Source organism: Numenius arquata, chromosome 1 (assembly GCF_964106895.1).
Source record: "Numenius arquata chromosome 1, bNumArq3.hap1.1, whole genome shotgun sequence".
Taxonomy (NCBI): domain Eukaryota; kingdom Metazoa; phylum Chordata; class Aves; order Charadriiformes; family Scolopacidae; genus Numenius; species Numenius arquata.
Genome location: NC_133576.1, coordinates 35,053,397 through 35,074,727, shown reverse-complemented (window position 1 = coordinate 35,074,727; position 21,331 = coordinate 35,053,397). Strand labels below are relative to the sequence as shown.

At 35.1% G+C, this 21,331-nt stretch overlaps 1 protein-coding gene across 1 annotated transcript in view; it reads right to left on the bottom strand.

Annotated features, from left to right (window-relative positions):
• Positions 1-21,331, bottom strand: part of NCAM2 (neural cell adhesion molecule 2) — a 145,918-nt gene that overhangs the window by 93,903 nt on the left and 30,684 nt on the right. Inside the window, exon 7 of the mRNA XM_074167448.1 lies at positions 17,656-17,801. Within this exon, the coding sequence (XP_074023549.1) occupies positions 17,656-17,801 (146 nt within the window). The remainder of the gene's footprint in view (positions 1-17,655; positions 17,802-21,331) is intronic.

The window sequence follows — 21,331 nt, the reverse complement described above, 5'->3', positions numbered from 1 at the left end:
AATTTCAAGTATATAAAATATTAGGGAAAAATAAATAAAACAATTAACAAAAATTCCACTGCTTGACACTTCAGCCTTCATGGAGTAGTACACCTGAGGAAAAAGAAGTTATTTTAAATATGGTTCTGCTCTTCATGTGTATTGTAGCTTTGGGAAACTTGCCTTACTCATTGTTTCACTTTTTTCATTTGAGGGAAAAAAAAAAAAAAAAGAAGCTGATTAAAAATACTGATTTCACTACTTTCATTATTGAGGAAGGTGGAAAAGGGAGGGAAAACCAGTAACTACTTCACTCTGTCACATTTAAACTTGAAACTTACTTTAATGTCCAATCCTATAAATACATACGCTCAAGTTTACTGCTTTTTACATTAAATACTCACCAATTGGCAGCTGATATTTAAGTCATTGAGCTTTTAGCTGTGTACAACTGTTTCTTCACTAAATACATGAAAAATACACACAATTTAGATCTTAAAATATTTGACATAAAACAGTCATATAAAGCATTCTGTATATCATAATTACTATTCAAAAAAACATATTCTGATCCCATATGAGAATCCAAGAACACTAAATATTTTTTGCTGTGAAAACCTCACAGCATAGGTACATAAATTAAAGTTATGGAATTCTAATGCAAAACTGAACCTAAACCCCTCTGGATTGGTAAAAATTAGTAGCCAGGACCACTTAGTTATCTTTTATATCATTTCTAACACTAAAAATTCTATTTTCATTATACATTTAATAAAAGAAAGAGAAAAGTTATGAAGTTACTAGTAAACACGGTACAGTACTGAATGTCATGTTTTTTGGAGGAATTTCTTGGGATAATTAAAATGCAATTTCTTTTAAACAAAACATAAAATAGTGTTTTAATTTCTGATGTATAAATATTACAAGTACTTTGTATGACATAGTTATTAATAGTATTATTTACCTATAGGTTATTTACTTCTTTTTTAAAACATCAAGTATGTAATGCAATGGTAAATCTTCATTATTCCTACCTAAAATGGACATACACTTCAACAATTTTATTTCTGACTTTACCTTGACTACAAATATTTCCCAAAAAAGTCACATTTGAAATTATGAGAAGACATGCTGAAACAACCTGTGACTATCAATCACAGATAGAGTATAAATCCTGTATTAGTGATTCATTGAGAGATGCCCTCCTAAAGCACTAAGGTAGCTTTATATAATAGAGAGTAGTAGTAGAGAACAGGTATTTTGAGAAAAATATTCGCTTTGTCCTTCCGTATTGCAACCTATAATGAGCCGCCAAATTTTTTTTCTTGGTACCTTCTACTTGCACAATGGAGAGTGTCTTTCTGTGAAATTATATTGACCTGTAGCTGTAACAACATGTTCACTGAAGTTCTTCACCTTGATTTTCTGAATTAGATCTGAGATTATTCAGATAGCTCGATTTTCTGTTTCCAGTAATAGGTTATTAGAAGCATATTTGAAAAAGAGAAAAAAAAAATTGAGTTAAAAATATATATTCCAAATGGTAATTCTTCACTCTCTGAAAAACAAGCATGTACTAGTTGTACTTTCTGGGCAGTATAGTCAACAGGATTCCTGTAAAAAAGTTAAATTATTTATAATCCTCACTGAAATCACTAAAGATATTTTTAAAGAAGTATAAAGTTTGCAGTGCTATTCTGAATTTTATAAAAAAGGAAATTTTTATCAGTTCAATACGCATCCCACATATTATAATTCACTGTATAACTCACTATATATTTCACTATAATTAATTCCATTCCAAAGCACAGTGCTATTTGATGTTTAAAAAAAAAAAAAAAAAAAAAGTAAGGAAAATAAGCACAAAGATCCTTAAAATGAAATAGCTTTTACAGTAACTTCTCAATCTTCTTTTTTAGTTTATCTAATTACATTCTGATCCTGTTGGGAAAAATGACTTTGATATGTAGACATTTGGTCTGTACTCAAAATAACTTTCCTATGTTCTCATGTATGAGAGAAAGTATTTTATTCAAATGTGGATGACGTAATATATCTTGGATTTATAGTTAGAGCAAAAAGCAACCTAATAAATGCTCTGAATGATATGAGATTTTTGCATGACCCCAGTGCCTATTCTCATAATCAAATATATATAGTAAGAAGAGAGGGATCTACTAGACTAAGCAACGTCCACAAAACTAAATGAAACACTAACAATTGTGGGCAAGAAAATTTGTCCCAAATAATCATAAAAATACATATTTACTAAAGGTAATTTCTACTTTTTCAAAATTGTCTTAAAATTATTACAATAGTCTCTTTGAAATTGCTTATAAAGTAATGTAAAATATATAATAAGATCCTTTCTGCCACATTGCTTAGAATGACTTTTGTCCTGTGGGTTCTTCATGAAAAGTTTAAGAAGTCCTGTTCCCTGGTCCTATTCTGCAGATGGATTAGTGTACAATGTCATTAATTTTTCTGCTGATTAAAAATTTTCTGTTTGGCTGACATTTCTGAACACAGAAATATGTGAAAGAATACAAGAGAAAGAATACCAAAAAACACTAACTAACTAGCTAACTAACTAAATAAAAGAAAACATTTTGAAGCAGTTGCCTATATCTAGAAAGGATTCCCAGAATATGCTGGAGATTAACATGTGAAATGAAAAATGCTAGATAGTATGACGAATTTTCACAAGGACTTAAAAAATGCTAGTGTGTCTGCAATATATTGTTCTATGGTATAAATCTGTTAATAGAGATCTGGGTAACTAAGTCAAGAATATACTATGACACAAAAATTACAATAATGGTGCAGTCATGCTGAAGCACAGCTACGAACTAACATTAGGATCACAGCAGAGACACAGAAGTTGACTATGGCAAAGAGCAATGAAGAAGCTGGGACAAAAATTTAATATGCTGTGTTAGCCTGAAGCAAAAACTGAAACCATGCTAGTTATATTTTCCCATTCTTGTAAAAGGCATTATCAAAATCAGAATATATCAACAAAGCAGAAATCTGCATTCATACTGATGCGTGAGGTCAGTCTTATTTAACTTTGAACAGTAAACACAGTGTCAAACAGGGACAGCCCTAACCTTGGAGTCCGCAACCACCAGAACTTTATAATCCTTGGTAAAAACTTTCAGAGTCTTATTTCCTTCCTGCACTAAGTATGGAGAGCACATGTTAGCACCATGTCTGGCACTGTAACACACCAAAACAGGAAGAGGAAGAGGAAGAGGCACCACACATGGGAACATGAAGTACACTGCACCTGCCCAGCGGTCCTGAGTAGAAATCCCCAGCAGGAAAAAAAAGCATTGGAGCTGCTGCTGGTGACAAATCAAAACATAGATATAATCTGTATGAATTTATAATGTCAGTAACTCTCAAGTCTGTCTGAAATAACAATGGACACCTACTTAATTGGAATATTCTTTTTTTCCCTTTCAAATGTTATAGTGGGAAAGATGGAAAATACGTACTATGGTGTTTTCTGCTAGATTGAATAAGTGCACACATTTTTATTTCTTAGTATTAATAAAGAGTATAAAAGATAGATAAAACGAAAACTTCAACAACCGGGAGAGTCTCTGTGGTTCAATGCTTATGAATTCTATTCATTCACAGAATTACTCTGTATCACTGTGGAACATGAATAATCGGTGAGGTCTGCAAAAATAATGGTCAACACAGTTCTATACAGATATTTCTTTAGAAATATTAGTGAGCAAGCATGTTAACAAGTGCTTACACCCCAAACACCACAGAGTGAGAACTTTCTGCAATTGCAATATTCTTATTCAGAATATTTAGTTTAACCCAAATGAATTCTACAGTAATCATACACCAGGAGGTATCTCATCATTTGAGATTAATTCTACAGATTCCATAAAATTAAATATATATTTTTTTTTATTTTGGTAAAATTCTTGTTGTTCTATATATACTGTTCTACTACCTGACTTTTCCTGTCATGCTTTTGTTTCCCAAACTTCTCACATGATTTGTAGTTCTACGCATGAATATTCCCGAGGTCCTGCCTGGCTGATGTTGACCTGACTGATTGATGCACAGCTCCAAAACCATATTCCAGATGTCCCAATGCAGTACCATAATAATGATAACTGCATTTCAAGGGTTTCACATGCAGAGGAGGTATGCAGTTTTCAGGGTATGATTGCTAGGGAGAACAGGGATGTGATAAGAGTACAAAATCCACAAAGAGAAAGAACAGCTTCTGGGACAGAATAACTTATTCAGGCACCATGTTCAATCTGCACAATTCCATTGCCATTGTCGTTCAAAAAGTGTAATTTCTCAGAAGGGGAGAATTAGCTGATTATGATGCTTAGAAATTGTCATCCTTTTTCAATTGTAGAAAGCTGTACTTGAGGAGAGGTGGATAGTGTGATCAGTGGTTGAGTTTGATTTATCAACCATTTATCAGACTCCCTCTGAGGAACTGTAGCACCAAATGAGACGAAGCTGTATGGCTGCCAAAATATGCATTTTGAGTTGGCTGAAAGCAAGAGTGGAAGGTGAGAACAGATGCAGAAATTGGTAACTTCTTTGTAGCTGGATTTTGATAATATTTCTTGAGTGGTTAGAGCAGCTGTGACTTTGTGTTGATTATCTTCCCTCCTACAGAGTTTACCGTTTAGCTGAAAAAGTACTCCTTCATCCCTTGAAGTCCAAGTGCAAGACTGCAAGCAAAAAATCCCTATATTTAAAATCTAGTGAGGTTGAAATACCTTTATTTGTTTTTATTCTAACATATAACACTTATTTGTGATCAAAGTGCCATTACTGTCCACAGGTACAACACTGCAGGTCAGTTTTGCCTGTCAGATATTTAACAAATACGTCTTCTGACACCTTGTGTACTTTAGTGCTCTTTTGGATGTGCATTGAATGCGTTGACAACAGAAAAGATGAAGAAACAGTGTCTTAGAATTAAGAGCATTGTTTTGTGCACCGTAAAACACGGTGCAATGTACTCAAGAACAATCCTTTTGAGAATATATGACTTGAGTAAAATCTGCAGGACTTTTACAAGTTCCTCCAACGGAGCTGCTGCAGAGGTACACGGTAGAAGATCCTCACATTAGGGGAATGGGGGAGGAAGGAGGGGAAAAAAAAAAAAAATACCAAAAAAGAACCTGCTTCAATTTTACTAGCTTTTCCTTCTTCAGATCAAATTGTCAAAAACAGCCAACTCATTATGTTGTCTTGGTCATGTTGTGAGTACGCATCACTGAATTTTCAAGGAAAAAACAAATAATGATTAACAGAATCATCTTTGGAATTTCATGAATAACAACCTTTTTAGGAAGCTTTCTGATTTTGGGTTGTGTTGATACCCACACGAGAGGAAAACTTCAGATCACATACTTCAGGCTGGTGTTTCTTATATGTGAGATTTAAGCAGATCATAATTGCTCATGAAACTGTTCCTTGAAGCAGCATAAAAGATAAGAACTTCTGCAACCTGACATACTGATACTAAATGATGAGAAAATTCCGGAAGTCTATTAAATGTAAGTGACCAGCAATTCCTAGTCTGAAAGTCTACCTTTGATGATGAGAAAGGGCTGTTAGTCACAACAGCCATCATCGTGTAGAAGCTGATGGAAGCTCCCTTCTGGATTATGGATGGTATATTCACAATATTTCCCATTCTCTTCAGGTAAATGTATTCTATCCATGCACCTGTTGGAGACAGCAGAAAATTCCAGAGTATTGCTACGTGCATATGCCTTAATGTCCAGTGAATCAGAATAATGCTATAGCAGTGTCTTGAACTTCAGTGACTTTTATAGCAGACCTTGTGATCCTTTTAGAACTGCAGCTCATTAAATATATATGTCAGCATGCTGCAAATTCCTGAATTTGTTAGGATTTTTTTTTCCACAAGGAAGAAATTATTGAAGAACCTATTGTTTGTAGATCTATAATGTAACACCAGGGAAGTCACAAAAAACTATCTTGAAGAAAAAAATATTGTTGTTTTGATTTTCTGTTCATCTGCAGACATAGCAGTTACTTTTAAAGAATTCAGATTGGAAACAGTAGTGGGTTCTATGCAGGTTGTAAACAGCATGTACAGTCTCAGGAAAAATGTATTCTTGAAAGCTTCATATAACTTTTAGAAATTAAGATCTGATATTTGATTCATTCATGCTGGCATTTCTTTCAAACTTGTAATGTAATGAGATGATATGGGATATCCAATACACCGAAACCACTTACTAAGACATGAAACAGAAACCTGAACTTCTTTCCTTGATTGGTTTTTACTCACAAAAGAGAATGAAAGAAAAATAATAAAGAGAGAAAATATGATGATCAGCCATTCAAGATTACTTCTGCTAAAGATGCAAATCACAAGAAAGAAATGGTTGATGGTTATTAATGGCAAAAGTATTAGCATCATATGAAAAAAGCCTGTAGAGGAAGACAAGCATTAGCATTGGCCATAAAAAATAACAATAGTAACCACAAACGGGTGTTTATAACAGAAATATTACAGCTGTAATAATTACATTACATTGCAGAAATTCTGATTCACTCACAAATACTGTATTTAATGGTTCTAATCCTAAGAATTTTGCTGATCTGAATCTACTCCAACACTGCTCTGATGTCATTAACATGGGTGACTCAGATGGATTCAGACCAGGAAAATTCTCAGGAATAAGACTGAGTACAACATTCTTATTCAGTACAGACCTCATGTAAAACAACCATTAAAAATAATGATTTTACTATACAGTTACATCCTACTTTAGACAATCAAATCTTATTGTAACTTGATTCTTTGGAAAAATGAGAATGAGACACAGGTGATTATACCCCAGCTTTGTAAATCTTTAAAATGCTTGCAAAGCATTTGTAACCAGTTTGAATTTGAGTCTCAAGGTCTTCCTGCAAAGCGTGAGTAAGGCAAAAGAGGTCTCCAAACACGTACCATATGGGATCTAGGATTGCTCACACTAACAGTGATTTGCCATACTTTATTCCTCAGTGACTACTCAATCTCTGTGTATCTGAACAAGAATAATCACTGTTAAATATATACAGCATCACTAGCAACAAATATGGTTATTCTGGCTAGGAACTTCAACCTGGTCCTGTTTCTGTTTGGCTCAATTCAAATCTGAAGTCAATACTACTTCAGCTGTAGAAATAACTATTTAGTACAGTGAAATTATAGCACTGCACTACATCAAACCAAACTGCCCATACAGAATGATTTAGGAAACTGTGAAAGAACAAGGAAACATCAAGCACTAGGATCTCAGCTTTCCTTCAGGCAGGAGTTGTAGCCCAGTAATTATGCTTCTCCTATTGCTACTAAAGGCTCTGCACTGTTCCAGCAGGGGTTGGAATTTGCAAGGGGTTGCCTTGGTCTGAGGTGATTTCAGTTTGCTTTAAGATGGCAAGTACCTTGTCATCAGGTAACTACCCAAATTTGGTTCTGCTTAGCTCTGTGCTAAGGACAGTGTATGGCAAAAATCTAACAAACAAACATTAGCTCTTTATCTTAATTGGGACTGGAGGAGGCAGTTCTGTAACTTTAATAACTAACAGGTGAAAACAGTAAAAAAAAACCCAAACCAAAACAACCTGTAGCTGGAAAGCCAAGAAGACAAAGCATGTAAGCAGACTGCAGTACAAAATGGACAGAGGAAAACTATTTTCAAGAAAAATAAGCACTGCCATCCTCAGGACTCATGGGACTACTGGAAGGGTGGCTATAACAATGAAAAGAAAACTAGGAAGCTTTTATATAACAATTTTAACTGCAATATTATTTTTTTCCCTGTATAAATTAGTTAACTTGGATTAAAGGGTTTGCATCATTGTAACTGGACTAAGAATCATTGTTTGTTTTATTTTGCTTAAACTGATGAAAAATTACTTGGACCAATAACAAATTCTTACATAAATGCAGTTTATATACCTCTTGTTCACAAAACTCTTCTGTAAGAATATAATATAACCTTTAAAATGACAACTACTCCCAAAATCTTAAACTAAGCTTAATGCATTTGTATATACATTAATTTCATTTTCATAGAATTTAGGTTCAAACCATGACACAATTTAGCTTTATTTAGTTGCAGGAATAACTGATATGGTGAAGGTAGGCAGTTATATACCACAGAACAGGCCATACAGAGCAGCACATGTGCTTTCTTTGGGGAAGGAAAAAAAATAAAACAAAAAAAAAGGATCATGTAAGGTTCACCAGTAAGTTTCTCTTACTGGTTTGTTCAGTAGTTGTATGCAGCTTGGGATTCTTTCCAGTTTTCTGTAAAAAATGATATGTATTTTATTAAAATGACTATGGCTAGACAGCAGATAGGAAGTCTGACTGGAAACTGGCAGGAGGTGGAGCCCTACAGGGGGATATATAAGCAACAAGTCTTCCTTAGGAGAAGGAAAGGGACAGAAAGCCAGAAATGCATAACTTGAGTCATGAGGAACAGGGGAATTGTCTGCAGGAGGACACAGATTCAGATCTCACAGATCAAAAAGTCTTTGCTCACAAAAGCAGATAATTCTGTAGGGCTTCTTGCAACTGAATAAACAACACGAAATTATTGCAGTAGCAAGGAAAATTGAGAAAATGCGCTAAAGTGAACATATCTGAAAGGGGGCATAGAAATATTTGTTTTCAAGTTATTTTCTTTAAACAATATAATCCAATAGAGTTTCTCTGTTTACATTTCTGAATTTATTTATATGCATGGATATAAATAAAAGATTATGCTGAACATATCAGTCAAATTGGGTGGAAACTATTACGGAAAAATGTGCTGCTCCTAGAGTTTGAAACAAGTTGGAAAGCAGACATCGCAACATGGCAGGCACTAAAAAACATACGTCATTCTGCTAGGGAAAGCATCACCAAAAAAGAAAACCCTAGAATCATTCTATGGCTTATTTTCAGTTGGCTTACAGCATTTCCTACTCAACTGCACAAGTCAGAAACTCAAGGAGTATATATATTATTAAATTACCAGAAGCTATGCGTAGCACATTGCTGAAGCAACAGATTTGTAACAACACATAAACTGAAAAGACCATGTCAATAAATTAATCACAGCTAACAAATTAGTCCCAGCTCTAGGATTCTCAGGTATGCAGGAAAATAGGGAGGGGAGAGTGACACCTGGAGGAAGATAATCAGTTGCTGGGTGAGGAAGGAGGGAGAGGAAAAAGAGGAGTGACGAAAAAAGTGTGAGAAACAGCCCTGCAAATACCAAGGTGGGAGAAGGAGGAGAGGCAGGAGGTGCTCCAGGCACCCGAGTGGAGATTATCCTTCAGGCCATGGAGAAGATCAAGGTGAAGCAGGTTGTCCCCCCTGCAGCCCATGGAGGTCCACGGTGGAGTGGGTATCAACACTGCAGCCCACATAAGACCCCATGCCACAGCAGGTGGACATGCCTTGAAGAAAGCTGCAGCCCGTGGAGAGCGCACTCCGAAGCAAGCTCCTGGCAGGACCCATGGGCCACAGGGGACGCACGCTGGAGCAGTCTTTTCCTTATGGAAAAGATGCATGCTGGAGCAGTTCTGAAAGAACTGCAGCCTGTGGGAAGGACCCATGTTGGAGTAGAGGAGCCTGTGGGTAGCAAATGGCCTCTTGGTAGGCTGCTGGTAGGGGTGAGAGTTTTCTTTCTCTTTTGTACAGCTACTGTCTTCCAACATCTTATCCAACAAAGTTACCAATAAAATTGCCAAAAAATACATCTTGCTGAGAATATTTCATGAGGAAAAAACCCAAACATGTTATTTAATATTTTGACATTTGCTACAAGGTGGATGATGTATGTATAATTTTTTATGACTGCAAAATTTCATTTTAACAAATATGATAAAGGTAATAAAGACAAAAGGCCTAATCTGTTTATATAAATCTGAACATTTTCATACAGAATTTGTAAAGATTTTTTTAACATAATTAGGACATATTTGCTAAACACAATGACCTGTGAATTCAGGATTCCTTAAAGAATATACATGAATCCTAAGTTCTCAGAGGTCTTAATTTTAAATGCCTATGATATTGTTTTTGGGTACAATAGTGATATTTTTATCTCAAAAGTGATTATTATAGTTTTGCTATTAATGAAATCACTTTGAATCTGTGATAAGGAAGCACTGATAACTGTGGTCTATATAACATTGCATGTTCCATACTGTAAATATTATGTTTTTCCAATCGGTATACATGCTTATTCCACCCCCCAGCCACACACACACACATTTAAAAGCTCTAAAGGAAGCCACTGTAGTTTCTGATGAGATTCTGTGCTTATTGTCGTGTCTTCTAAATTAAACCAGAAAATATATATTGATCAACAGACCATAACTACAAAGGGACTTCTGAAATGTGCTGGTAAAATGGTATTTATTCAGTTTGGAATTCTAAATATTCACAAAACTGTATTCTTAATACAAATTTCTATATAAAATATCCACTTTTGTATACTTTTTTAAGAAGAAGAATGTTTATAGAGTACTATGTTAATTTAAGAATTTTTTACTAAGTAATATAGCCCTGAGGGCTGTAACATTATTATCAGCTACCTATAAGATATATCAAAGGATGTTAGATGATCACCTTACAGTAAGGTAAAGATTACTACTTGATTTCTACAAGCAGAAATTTCTAGAAATTTCCATTATTTATGCTATTGCAACATTTAGAAATTTTAATAATGCAGGTTGACTCCATGCATAGATGGGAGTTCTTTTGACTATGAATCAGAGCTCAGATCTATGGTCCGGTTAAGCAAACCTAAGAAATATTGTTTGCTGAATTTCAGAAGCTGTCAGTAAGGGATGTTGCAAACAGTCTTCACTTTTCCCAATGCAAAGAAACAAGACTCTTGTATTATGCTTTAGGTTTAGTTGCACAGCCTCCTAATTATCATGAATGATGGACATACACTGGTCCATCAGCATTGTCATGTTAAACTGCCATAGCTTGACTGTATTTGAAATCTGAGAACTGGTATTAATAGGAAGATAGTGTATGAGCAGATGCACACAGGGAAATGGTTCAGTGAAAATGTGATGGGAAAATGTGGGTTTTTAACAGCATGCTAAGGACATTAATAAATTATTAAGAATTAATTATTATACAGATTGTAGATAATTTGTTAAAAAACAACAACAACAAAAACCCAAACAAACAAAAAAAAGAAAAATAGAGTCCAGGCCCCTTACCTTCATCCCGATTTTCCTGAAAGTCTAGATACTTATTTTCTCCTAATATATAAGGGAATTAAATCTACCTTTCAGGTCAGAAAAACTACTGACAGGTTTCAATAGTGTAAATTAGTGTAAATTTTTCCAGCATTCCACTGCTGGTTGTGCCATTGATTGTACTTATTTCCTATGAATTTCCATGGTATCTAGAGAACGTAACATTTCCGAAGTCTCTGGAGAATGTCCTATAGTACTTCAGCGAAAACTACCAAATGACTACAGTCTACAAAGTGTAGCTGTATTGCTTAATGTATCATCAAATGCAGGATCTCTATTTCATCAGAGAAGTAACAGCTATTTGAAAGTTATTAAACCGTCAGCAGATAATACAACTGATACTTAGTCAGAGCTTGTGAAATGATCTTTTGTGTAGTGAAAGGAATGAATAAATATTCTAGCCCAAGCAGCACTGGTATTGTAGGAAATGTAGGTCCATAAAAAGTTCCCTGATAATTTCAGTCTTCATTAGTGTAACAGACGGAATATCATCACTGATGACTAAATGGAAAAAGCTAATGTTGGAAGGGAAACAAATTCCATTTCCAAGCTTGTATGGCTTTATTTCAGCCAGTAAATGCAGCACCACGAGCCACAGAAAGCATTCAAAAATATCTACTTGGTGCATAGGTAGTGCACATGCAAATGGATTAAAGAAGGCAATATTTAAGTATGAAATATAAATTAGGTAGAAATAGGATTATGCATTTACAGAATGGATAAAAACTTTGTACTTAATTTAAGTTTAGGTATTATGTTAAACAACTGATTAAATTAGTCATGTTCCTAAATAAACATCCTTCTTTCCCTAGGTTGCTTAAGCTTTTAATACAGAAGAGGTATTGATTTTACATTTTTTTGGCTTTTTGTCATCTTTAGAGAACCAACAACTTTGTCTCTGCTTACATAATTCTGTCCCAGTGGAAACTGACCTTAAAGTTTTACTGAAAGGAAAAAATTGAAGAAATGGAAGAATTCTGAGCTAAGGTAATACTAATACACTCATCCAAACAACATGAATACGTATATGGATGTGTATATGGAAAGCCATTTGGGTCTACTCTGGGTAACAAAGCATTAATTTCTCTCTTAAAAGAGGAACAAATCTTAAGGGCCTTCTGGCCATGTGCCTGAGATTTAGTGGTCAATATAACCACCAACCAAGCCTGAATTGGGGAAGAGGCTATGGTACTTCAAAATAATTTCTGGCTAAAGTTTTGGCTTTATTTACATATCACTGCAGATACTGTTACTAAAGGAGTGTATGCAACTCAGATGAGTGATTGGGCTAGTTAAGGACTTTGAAATACCTACATTGGCTTGCAGCTTTCCTACTATAATGCTTCCTCAGCTCACCCAGGAAAGCTGCTATTTATTTCTAACTGCATATGATCTTACCCCTCCAAAATCAATCTTCCTACTAACATATTGTCACCTCCCAAAACAGTACGCTCTACTATTTGCTCCTTCTAATTACCTGGAGATTTTGTTCCAACTCTGTATTAGTGTAGCTGAACATGACATAGAGAAGATGAAGGAGCCCCCCAAAATATGCAGATTTCTATGGATCAAATGACCGATGAGATTATACTACACTATTCAGTGCCCATATTTGTTCCATGTTTTGCATATGTCACAGGGTATAAATCTGTATATTTTCAACACCACTAATTACCTAACATTTAAGGCCACCCTCCTGCTTTCTGCTTACTCTCAAGTCCATTTATTTACCTCCTCCTTCCAGTCACAATATTTTTACTCTTCTAGTTCATAGTCTTAACATGTGAAGTCCATCATGATTCATTTTAGGGTTAAAAACAAAATAAAAAAAAAAATCTTTGATGCCTGATTGAATTGTTTGCAGAGTGTCTCAATTGCATAATCAAACACCATTGCAGCTGGCTGCATAAACTCTTCTGGTCTGCAGACCTGTGCTCAACAGCAAAAATATTCTATGATATTGTACGCAGAAGCTGTTCACACAATTTGTAGGTGAAACAGGTTATAACAATTTTCTTCAATAAGGTAAGGAGACTTGTCCCTTATATTTTCCCAACTATTCAAAGGAAAAAAGTTCCTGAGATTAATTTACAAAGACTGGGATTTGAACAGCTCAGAAAAAGAAAGAAATCCCCTGGAATCAATTAAAATACCCTAGATATATCTATGTTTCCTCTTTTGGGGTGATTAATTTCAAATAAAGAGCTGACCCTTGATAAGCAAGAATGTAACAGAGCTCTCATTACTATCTCCAAAGGCAATACAATTCGCTGACACTAACACTGCTTCTTTTTGTGCAGTGACAATAGCATATAAGTGGAGTAAAAAAATTTTCAGATTCTTTTTATTAACATTTTTAATAGCTGAAGTGGAGTTAAGAGGTTTGGGGGAAAAGCAGAGTTGACCTTCTAAAGAAAAAGACAAAACAAACTCCAAATCCTTTACCTTTGGCTATTGCCTGATCATGAAAACTATGAAAAACTCTACAAATTGTTAGGATTTGCATGCCAATATAAAGTGAATTCAAATTTGGAAAACAATTTAATTATTGGTCTGAGTTCTGCAATATTTATAAACAATGTCATAGGAAATTTCACAGGGACACCCAGATTATTATTGCAATGGTAGGTAGATGGAAGGAAGCAGAACTCAAGCTATCTCTGTAGTCTTCATTATAAAGTCAAAAATCAGAGATTTTTTTACTTGTGGATACAAGAAGAATAGTGTAAGGTATTTCAAAGACATTTGGTTAATCTGTATCAAATATATACAAAATACAGTATCATTTCATATATCTTAAATCCAACACCCAAGTAGCAAATTCTCTTTCTTTTTATTAAGTTGGGGTTTTGTGTTTTGGTTTGGTTTTTTGTAACTAGTTACTCCACACATGGAGGAAAACTGAATATCAGATACTGGACTGTGATGTCTCTGCACTGACTTCTTTCATTCATTTTACATGTTTAGATCATAAATTCTTCAGGGTAAAGATTGTCCCTTTGGACACATGCTGCATACAGTGAAGCCACTATCTCATATCAAGCCCCATCTGTTATTGTCATTTGTATTCCAAAACAGGGCTTGAAATGATAATTATAAACTACATTGGTCAGCTTTCATATTTCTGCTAGAATTAGATACTAGGACAGTAGAGCATGAAAATCTGCCTTCACGCTTCTGCAATCTGCACAGGAATCTATGACATTTTTGTATCAGAGAATCAGGATATACTCTCCTTCAAGGATGTGTGTAGAGATGTATGTGCATGCCCACAATCCATTTTATAAGTGTTACAACAAATCAAATCAAATCAGTATCCTTCCTTCTGTTCTACAAAAAGCAACTCTTCCCCCTCCTCCTCTTTTTACTGGGAAAAAGGCCAGGCCTGCTGGATGAACAGAGGCCTGTAGGAATATGCCATTTTGAATCACAGCTGAAAGGAGCATGGCCAGGTTGGCATGTTAGTGAAAGGACGTGCAATGCTGGGGAGTAGAAGCACAGAGGCAGAGGACATGCACCAAGCAGAGAGTTTTGGCTTGACACTGCAACAGCAGATGAAGCTCTGGTCTTTGAATAAACCTCCATTTCCATTTTAAACTCTTTAAGGGTGAGCCAAACACCTTCTGTCATGCGTAATTATTCATTTACTCAGGCTTACCCACTCTCATGTATTTATGGGTTATAAAGCCATAAAAGGATTACAAAGGTCTTTTAATACGATCTCCTGGAAAACTTTCAATTTAAACTTTCAAGAAAGGTCAGAAGAAGGGGAAAGACCCCTTTATTTCAAACTCTTAATGAAAGAGGGACCACACTCTGTGTGGTAGACTATTCCAAAGGCTAAGTGATAAAAGGAGAGAGGAAAAGGCTTCTTTGCTTCTGGTTTGAACTCACTTGGCTTCAACTTTCAAATACACACTTCTGATGTACTGAAAATCCTCTATCAAAGCTATATTTTTCTAAGAGATAATTATAGACCTCTTACTCATTAATATTATCCTCCTTAAGCCCAGCAGGGTTATTTCTTTGATCTATGACTTTGGTGCATATTTTCCATTCTTTTGGACATAATGATTTCAAAACTCAGAACAGCCTATGTCCTGGTTATAAGATCTATCTATCACTTGAAAGAAAACATTTTGAATCCATGCAGGCTAAGAACAATCTCACATTCAGCCTTCTTCCTTATCCACATGAGGTATGCTTGCATTTTAGCAAAACAAGAATAACGTGATTGAGAATCTACATGCTAAAAGTAGTAAAATTAGAATTAAAAATAAGAACAACACTGTGTTTTTTAATCATCATCATCATGTTAATATTATAGTTAGAGCAGTTCTTCCATCTTCTACAGAAAAAATTAATCCTCAAAAGATATTCTTAATTCAACAAAAATGTTGAATAAAGTGCAGTCTATACCAAATAAAGTTTTAAAACTGGTAAAAAATTCAAAAGATGAATTCACTGAATGTAAATGATATTTTTTATGTTTATGCAAACATGTCTGGTGATTGGATATTACTTCAAAAGTTATCACATATAAGTAATATTTTCAATTTAAGACTATGTTGCAGCCCCCCTCCCCCTCCACCATTTTCTTCAATTCACCTTCTCCTTCTCTTTCTGTGTGCAAAACATTGCTGTATTATTCAACAATTATTCAGTAATTTTATCACTGCCAGTTTTATTCCCTATTCACCTCATTTGGTAGAAAAGCACAAGCCAAGGCATTGGCACCCTAGAGCTGAAGGACTATAGGGCAAACACAGCAGCATATTTTATAGCTCAAGAACATATACAGTATTTCAGAGCATTTATTAAATATTCAGCAAAAACTCTCCCGTGAGCAAAACACATAGATTTCTTTCAACAAAAGGAAAACATATAACTGCATTTATTCTCATTCTTTTTATCTTCCACATATGGCATGTCAGCACACTGGTAGAAAGTGAATATAGGTTTTAGGTTGGTTGTCAGTATTATTCAGTTAAACCACAGTTCATAGAATGCTACAGTAACATGACTGGATAAATTTCAGGTTTCAGTTGCACCAACAAAGTTATTTCAGGAACATTCAAAACATAAGCAAAAGGCTACATTTGTAACATTTGAACCAAGTATAGTCTTTGTGGGTCAGAAAGATGACCTATGACTTGAAATATTAAAGGAGAAGAGAACTGCTTTGTTTTAATGCAAAACTATTAGGAAAAAAAAAAAAAAAATTGATATTGTTATATTGCTCCCAAATGGAAATCACAGAGCAGGAAAACGGTAGAGAGAGCCTCACATAACCTGCCTGAATTCCAAGAAAGATCAAGTCAGAGACTAGACGAGACTAGACATTCTCCTTCAGAACACAAATAATGGAAGTACATAATTCCTTAATATATAGTAATTCCCTATAAACTGAGTGACTTAGTATCTATCAAATTCTCTCAGTGGCATGACTGCTATATAGGTTTGTCAATTGCTTTATTAAGCAACAGCTTAATGCAAACATCTGCAAGAAGACTTTATTTTGCTATTTGATTATCTGGAGTAAAAATTCTGAATCAGCTAGCCAGAAAGATGGTAGCTGATACTTTAACCAGCACAGAGGAATTCTGTAGTTTATGTAAGGAAATCAAGAAGAAAATACTTATTCAAATACTGAAAGAAAATTATTTTTAAAAAGGAAAAAGAAAAAGAGGTCTGTAGAAACAACTTGTTATCTGCATGGTTAGGAATAACATTACACTGTTCTCTTTTGCTTTCACCATTTCATCTCTTTACAGCTCTTGTTCCCATAGTAACTGACTTTCTTCATTGTCAAACTGTAATCTTTCTCTACTCAACTTACTTTTGAAATAAAACATTAAAATGGGAAAACAAAATGGGGAAATAGGCTCAGTTTGTAGTTACTTGCTCTGTGTGAGGAAAAATATATAAAAAAAGATAAAAATAGAAAAAAACCACTCCAGAAATGGGAAATAAAGAACTCCAAATTATCCAGAATTTTTTATTTCAGATTTCTATAAGCTTCACTGCATTTTGAGAAATACTGAACAGAGTCCAAATATAGTCAAGAAGGGATATGCATAGTTATTGTGATCAAGATGAAATTCCAACCCATACGGATTATGTGTAAAAATTTAGGCCTGATGAGATTAACTACCTTTCATCTTACCCTTCAGCCCTTCAATTGTTTTTTTATTTGTTTCTTTCTTTGTTTTAATTTAAAAATTGGATCTCCACATCTCTCTCATTACCTTGGAAAATAGCAATTCCTTCCAACTTCAGAGGAATCTAGAATTAATCTATATCTAAATTAATTTTTTGCTTACAAAAAGATTAGCCAGACAATACATATTTAGATATTTTAGACATTAAAGGCTGGTTTACCTTGTCACCTTCAGAGAAAGTTACTCCATCAGTGGCCCTTTTCCAAGTGATCTCTGGAACAGGTTCTCCTTCTGCTTCACAGATGAGGGTGGCTTTCCCATTCTCAAATGTGGTTTCATTTTTAAGTTGTATTATTTGAGGCTGTACTGTTAAAAATACAAATTACATTACTCATCCTGCATAAATAATGTCATGTCAAAATGTCTCTTTGAAACCACTTTTTTTTTTTTTTTTCTTTCGTTAAAGTACATTCATGTTTGGTTTTATTTTAACTTAGGATTAAGAAAAGGTTAATCAATGTTACCATCTATAAAAACAATTAACTTTTCTGACTTCAAGTTGCACAACAGCCATTTCTGTATGTCTGATGATCTGGACCCCTGGCTCAGCATGGCTGACACCCCCAGGGCTGCCTGCTCCCTCTGTGGGGTAGTGTGGGATGGGTCCTGGCTGACGAAGCCCCTGCCCTGGTGGCTGTCTTCATGTACTTTGCTCCTGGCTTGCTGTCTCTTAGGGACCATCCAGCTCTCACTACTGTCTGGCACTTCAGGAATGAAGCAAAGATTCAATGATTCCATGATGATCCAGGACGTGGGCAGGAATAACTCCATGCACCAGTGCAGGATGGGTGCTGGCTGGCTGTAAAGCAGCTCTGCAGACAGGGCCCAGGGGTCTTGGTGAACAAGAAGTTGACAATGAGACAGCAGTTCACCCTTGAGTAGAGAAGGCTCCGGGAATCATAGAATCATAGAATCATAGAATGGCTAGAGTTGGAAAGGACCTTAAAGATCATCTAGTTCCAACCCCCCTGCCATGGGCAGGGAATCCTAGCCGTGTGTATAAATACCCGATAGAGGTGAGTACAGGTAGAGCCAGAATCTTCTCAGTGGTGCCCAATGACAGGGCAAGAGGCAATGGGCACAAATGGAAATATAGGAAGAGGAAAAGCCTTTTTTACTGAGAGGGTGACTAAACAGCAGAACAAGTAGCCCAGGAGACTGCGGAGTCTCCATCCTTGAAGATATTCAAACCCTAACTAGACATGGTCCCGAGACACCGGCTGTGCCTGACCCTGCTCTGACCAGGGGGTTGGACTAGATAGTCTCCAGAGATACCTTCCTGTCTCAGACATTCTTTGATTCTATGACAATCTGTGTTTGCCTTCAAATACAAATTATTCAGAAAAAAAAAAAGAAAAAATTATTAATATTCTTGGGCTTTGATCTTTAGGGATACCTAACTGCCTTACACAAATTACTGAACTTAACAAAATCCCCTGATAACAAACATATTGCACTGGAATTAACACTATTAAGAACTGAAGAGTCCTCTGATATAAGGCTATTCATCCTTACTTACAGAATGAATTGGTGGTAAGATATGTCTAAAAAAAATTCCAGATATTGTTTGCATTCTTCAGATCATTCCACTTTATAGCCACAAGTACACAGCAAGTACAGCTCTCAATCTATACTGTACCTTGTCAGGTTATTTACATATGCAATACAATTTCTGGTCACATATGAATACTTTTATTAGAGGACTTATCTGTACAATATTATACAAGAACTCTTTTGTAAAACCATGTATATAATATTATTCTCTTCCATGGCATTCAAGTTTTTTCATAAAAAATATTTTGGTGCAATATATTCACTCATATATAACCATTAATAAGTTTCTCTGAACCTATCCACTTTACATATTAAGACACTCATCCCACTGGAAAACCTAGCACATAATCATGTAATAAGAATATGATTCAATATGTTTACACACAAAACCTGTGAATTAAGTTTACATGAGTAAATTTAATTTTGGCAGCGCTTAACATTGACTTTGTAAACATTAAGGACATTTGTTGAAAATCATGCATTTTCTATGTAGTTTCCCAAGTTTTCTGTTGAGGAAACCCCACTATAGTATATTCTATGAAGCAGAAAATAAGCAGAGGGATAACCTACTTTCTAATGAGGTTACAAAAGTATATGCCACACAGAAAAGTAATATTGTCTTGCGTTAGTGGCTCAAAAGGGAAAGATAATAATACAGGTTGGAAAGGACTGCAGAAGGTCATCTTGACCAAACTCCTCATCAACAGAGGGTCAACAGACCCTGTTCAGATCAGATTGGTCAGGGATTTGTTGAGCACTATCTTGAAAAACACCAAGAAGAGAGACTATGTGGCCTTTCTCACCAGCCTGTTGCCATAGTGAAGAATGTTTTCCTTATGTCTAGTCTCCTTTTTCATTTTATGACCACTATTTCATTTACAAGCATTGCCTCACAGATGCTGCATTCAGCAGTACCAAGAAAAACCATAAAACCAGGTTCAAACTTCCTATAGCCAAACACAACATCTACCTCTCTTTTATCCATTTCTACCACACCATTATTGGTCTCATTTCTCACTCCTTATCTCCACACTCCTTCTGTTGCTTGTCTACTGTCTATTCACCTTTGGCTATTACAAATAATCTATTGTGTATTTACTGCATAGAGATGAAAAACAGGTAATATTTTACCTAACAAAGCACTTCACTAATATCCTGCTTCATTAAGATATAATCAATGGCAAATGACATTGCGTGCAGAAAGAAAATAGAGATCAGGGGCTCTTGAAATGTCAGCTGGGTTCAGCTTTATTGGATACACTAGTAGGTAGTAAAGCAAAAGCACTATGGCAGGACATCAATTTGGCTGAGAAAAGCTGAAACTCTCCTCAGTATAGTATAGCAAGAGCTGTCATTTGAAAGTACTACAAGAAAGAATTTGAGATAAAAGATAACCATGTTAAACTTCAAAATAAATTCAGTTATTACTCTTGCTTTCAGGTTCATTTAAATGCCTATGAAATATTCTACCTTGGGTAATTCAGATGCTCTATTTCTATAGCCATGTCTCCTGGCTACAATATAATCTGTTCTTTCTTTTCTTTCCTTTGAGATATCATCATCCCTCAAAAAAAGAAAAGAGCTATGGCAATATATAATTTATTAAAAAAAAAAAAAGCATCATATATATTAGGTAAGACATTTGCAAAATTTAGAATTACATTATTTCCATCAGAACAAGAGGATTTCCCCATCTGGACATGACAAACAATATGGTCTTCTCAAGTCAATGCATGTTCTAAAACATGTAGCTAGTAGTCTTTAATTTTTAATCTTAGAACATATTTTAAATTTCTTTAAGTTCTTCAAATAGATCACAAGACAAAAAGTTTTAGCTTGACATTTTAGACATGAGCAGCTGACATTTAAAGGAATAAGCACTGATTAATCATGAAATATACTGACAGTTATTACTAGGAAGAAGAAGAGAGCTCAAATGGGGGATATTATTTAATTGCTTCATTTTTGTAGGTCACAAGTCATAACTTGCTATTGACCAGAAGTTTTTATATTGTTTGACTTCTTTTTAATGACATTTTGGACATTAGAAAATATTAAAGTAATTTTGTGTACATGTAAATAACAGTATTTATTTGAAAATGCCAAGACTAGTTGTATTGGGTTTGTGTGGCAAGGTTGTGGTAGCAGGGGGGCCACAGGAGTGGCTTCTGTGAGAAGCTGCTAGAAGCTTCCACCGTGTCTGATAGAGCCAAAGCCAGCTAGCTCCAACATAGACTTGCCGGTGGCCAAGGCTGAGCCCATAAGCAACAGTGGTAGCATCC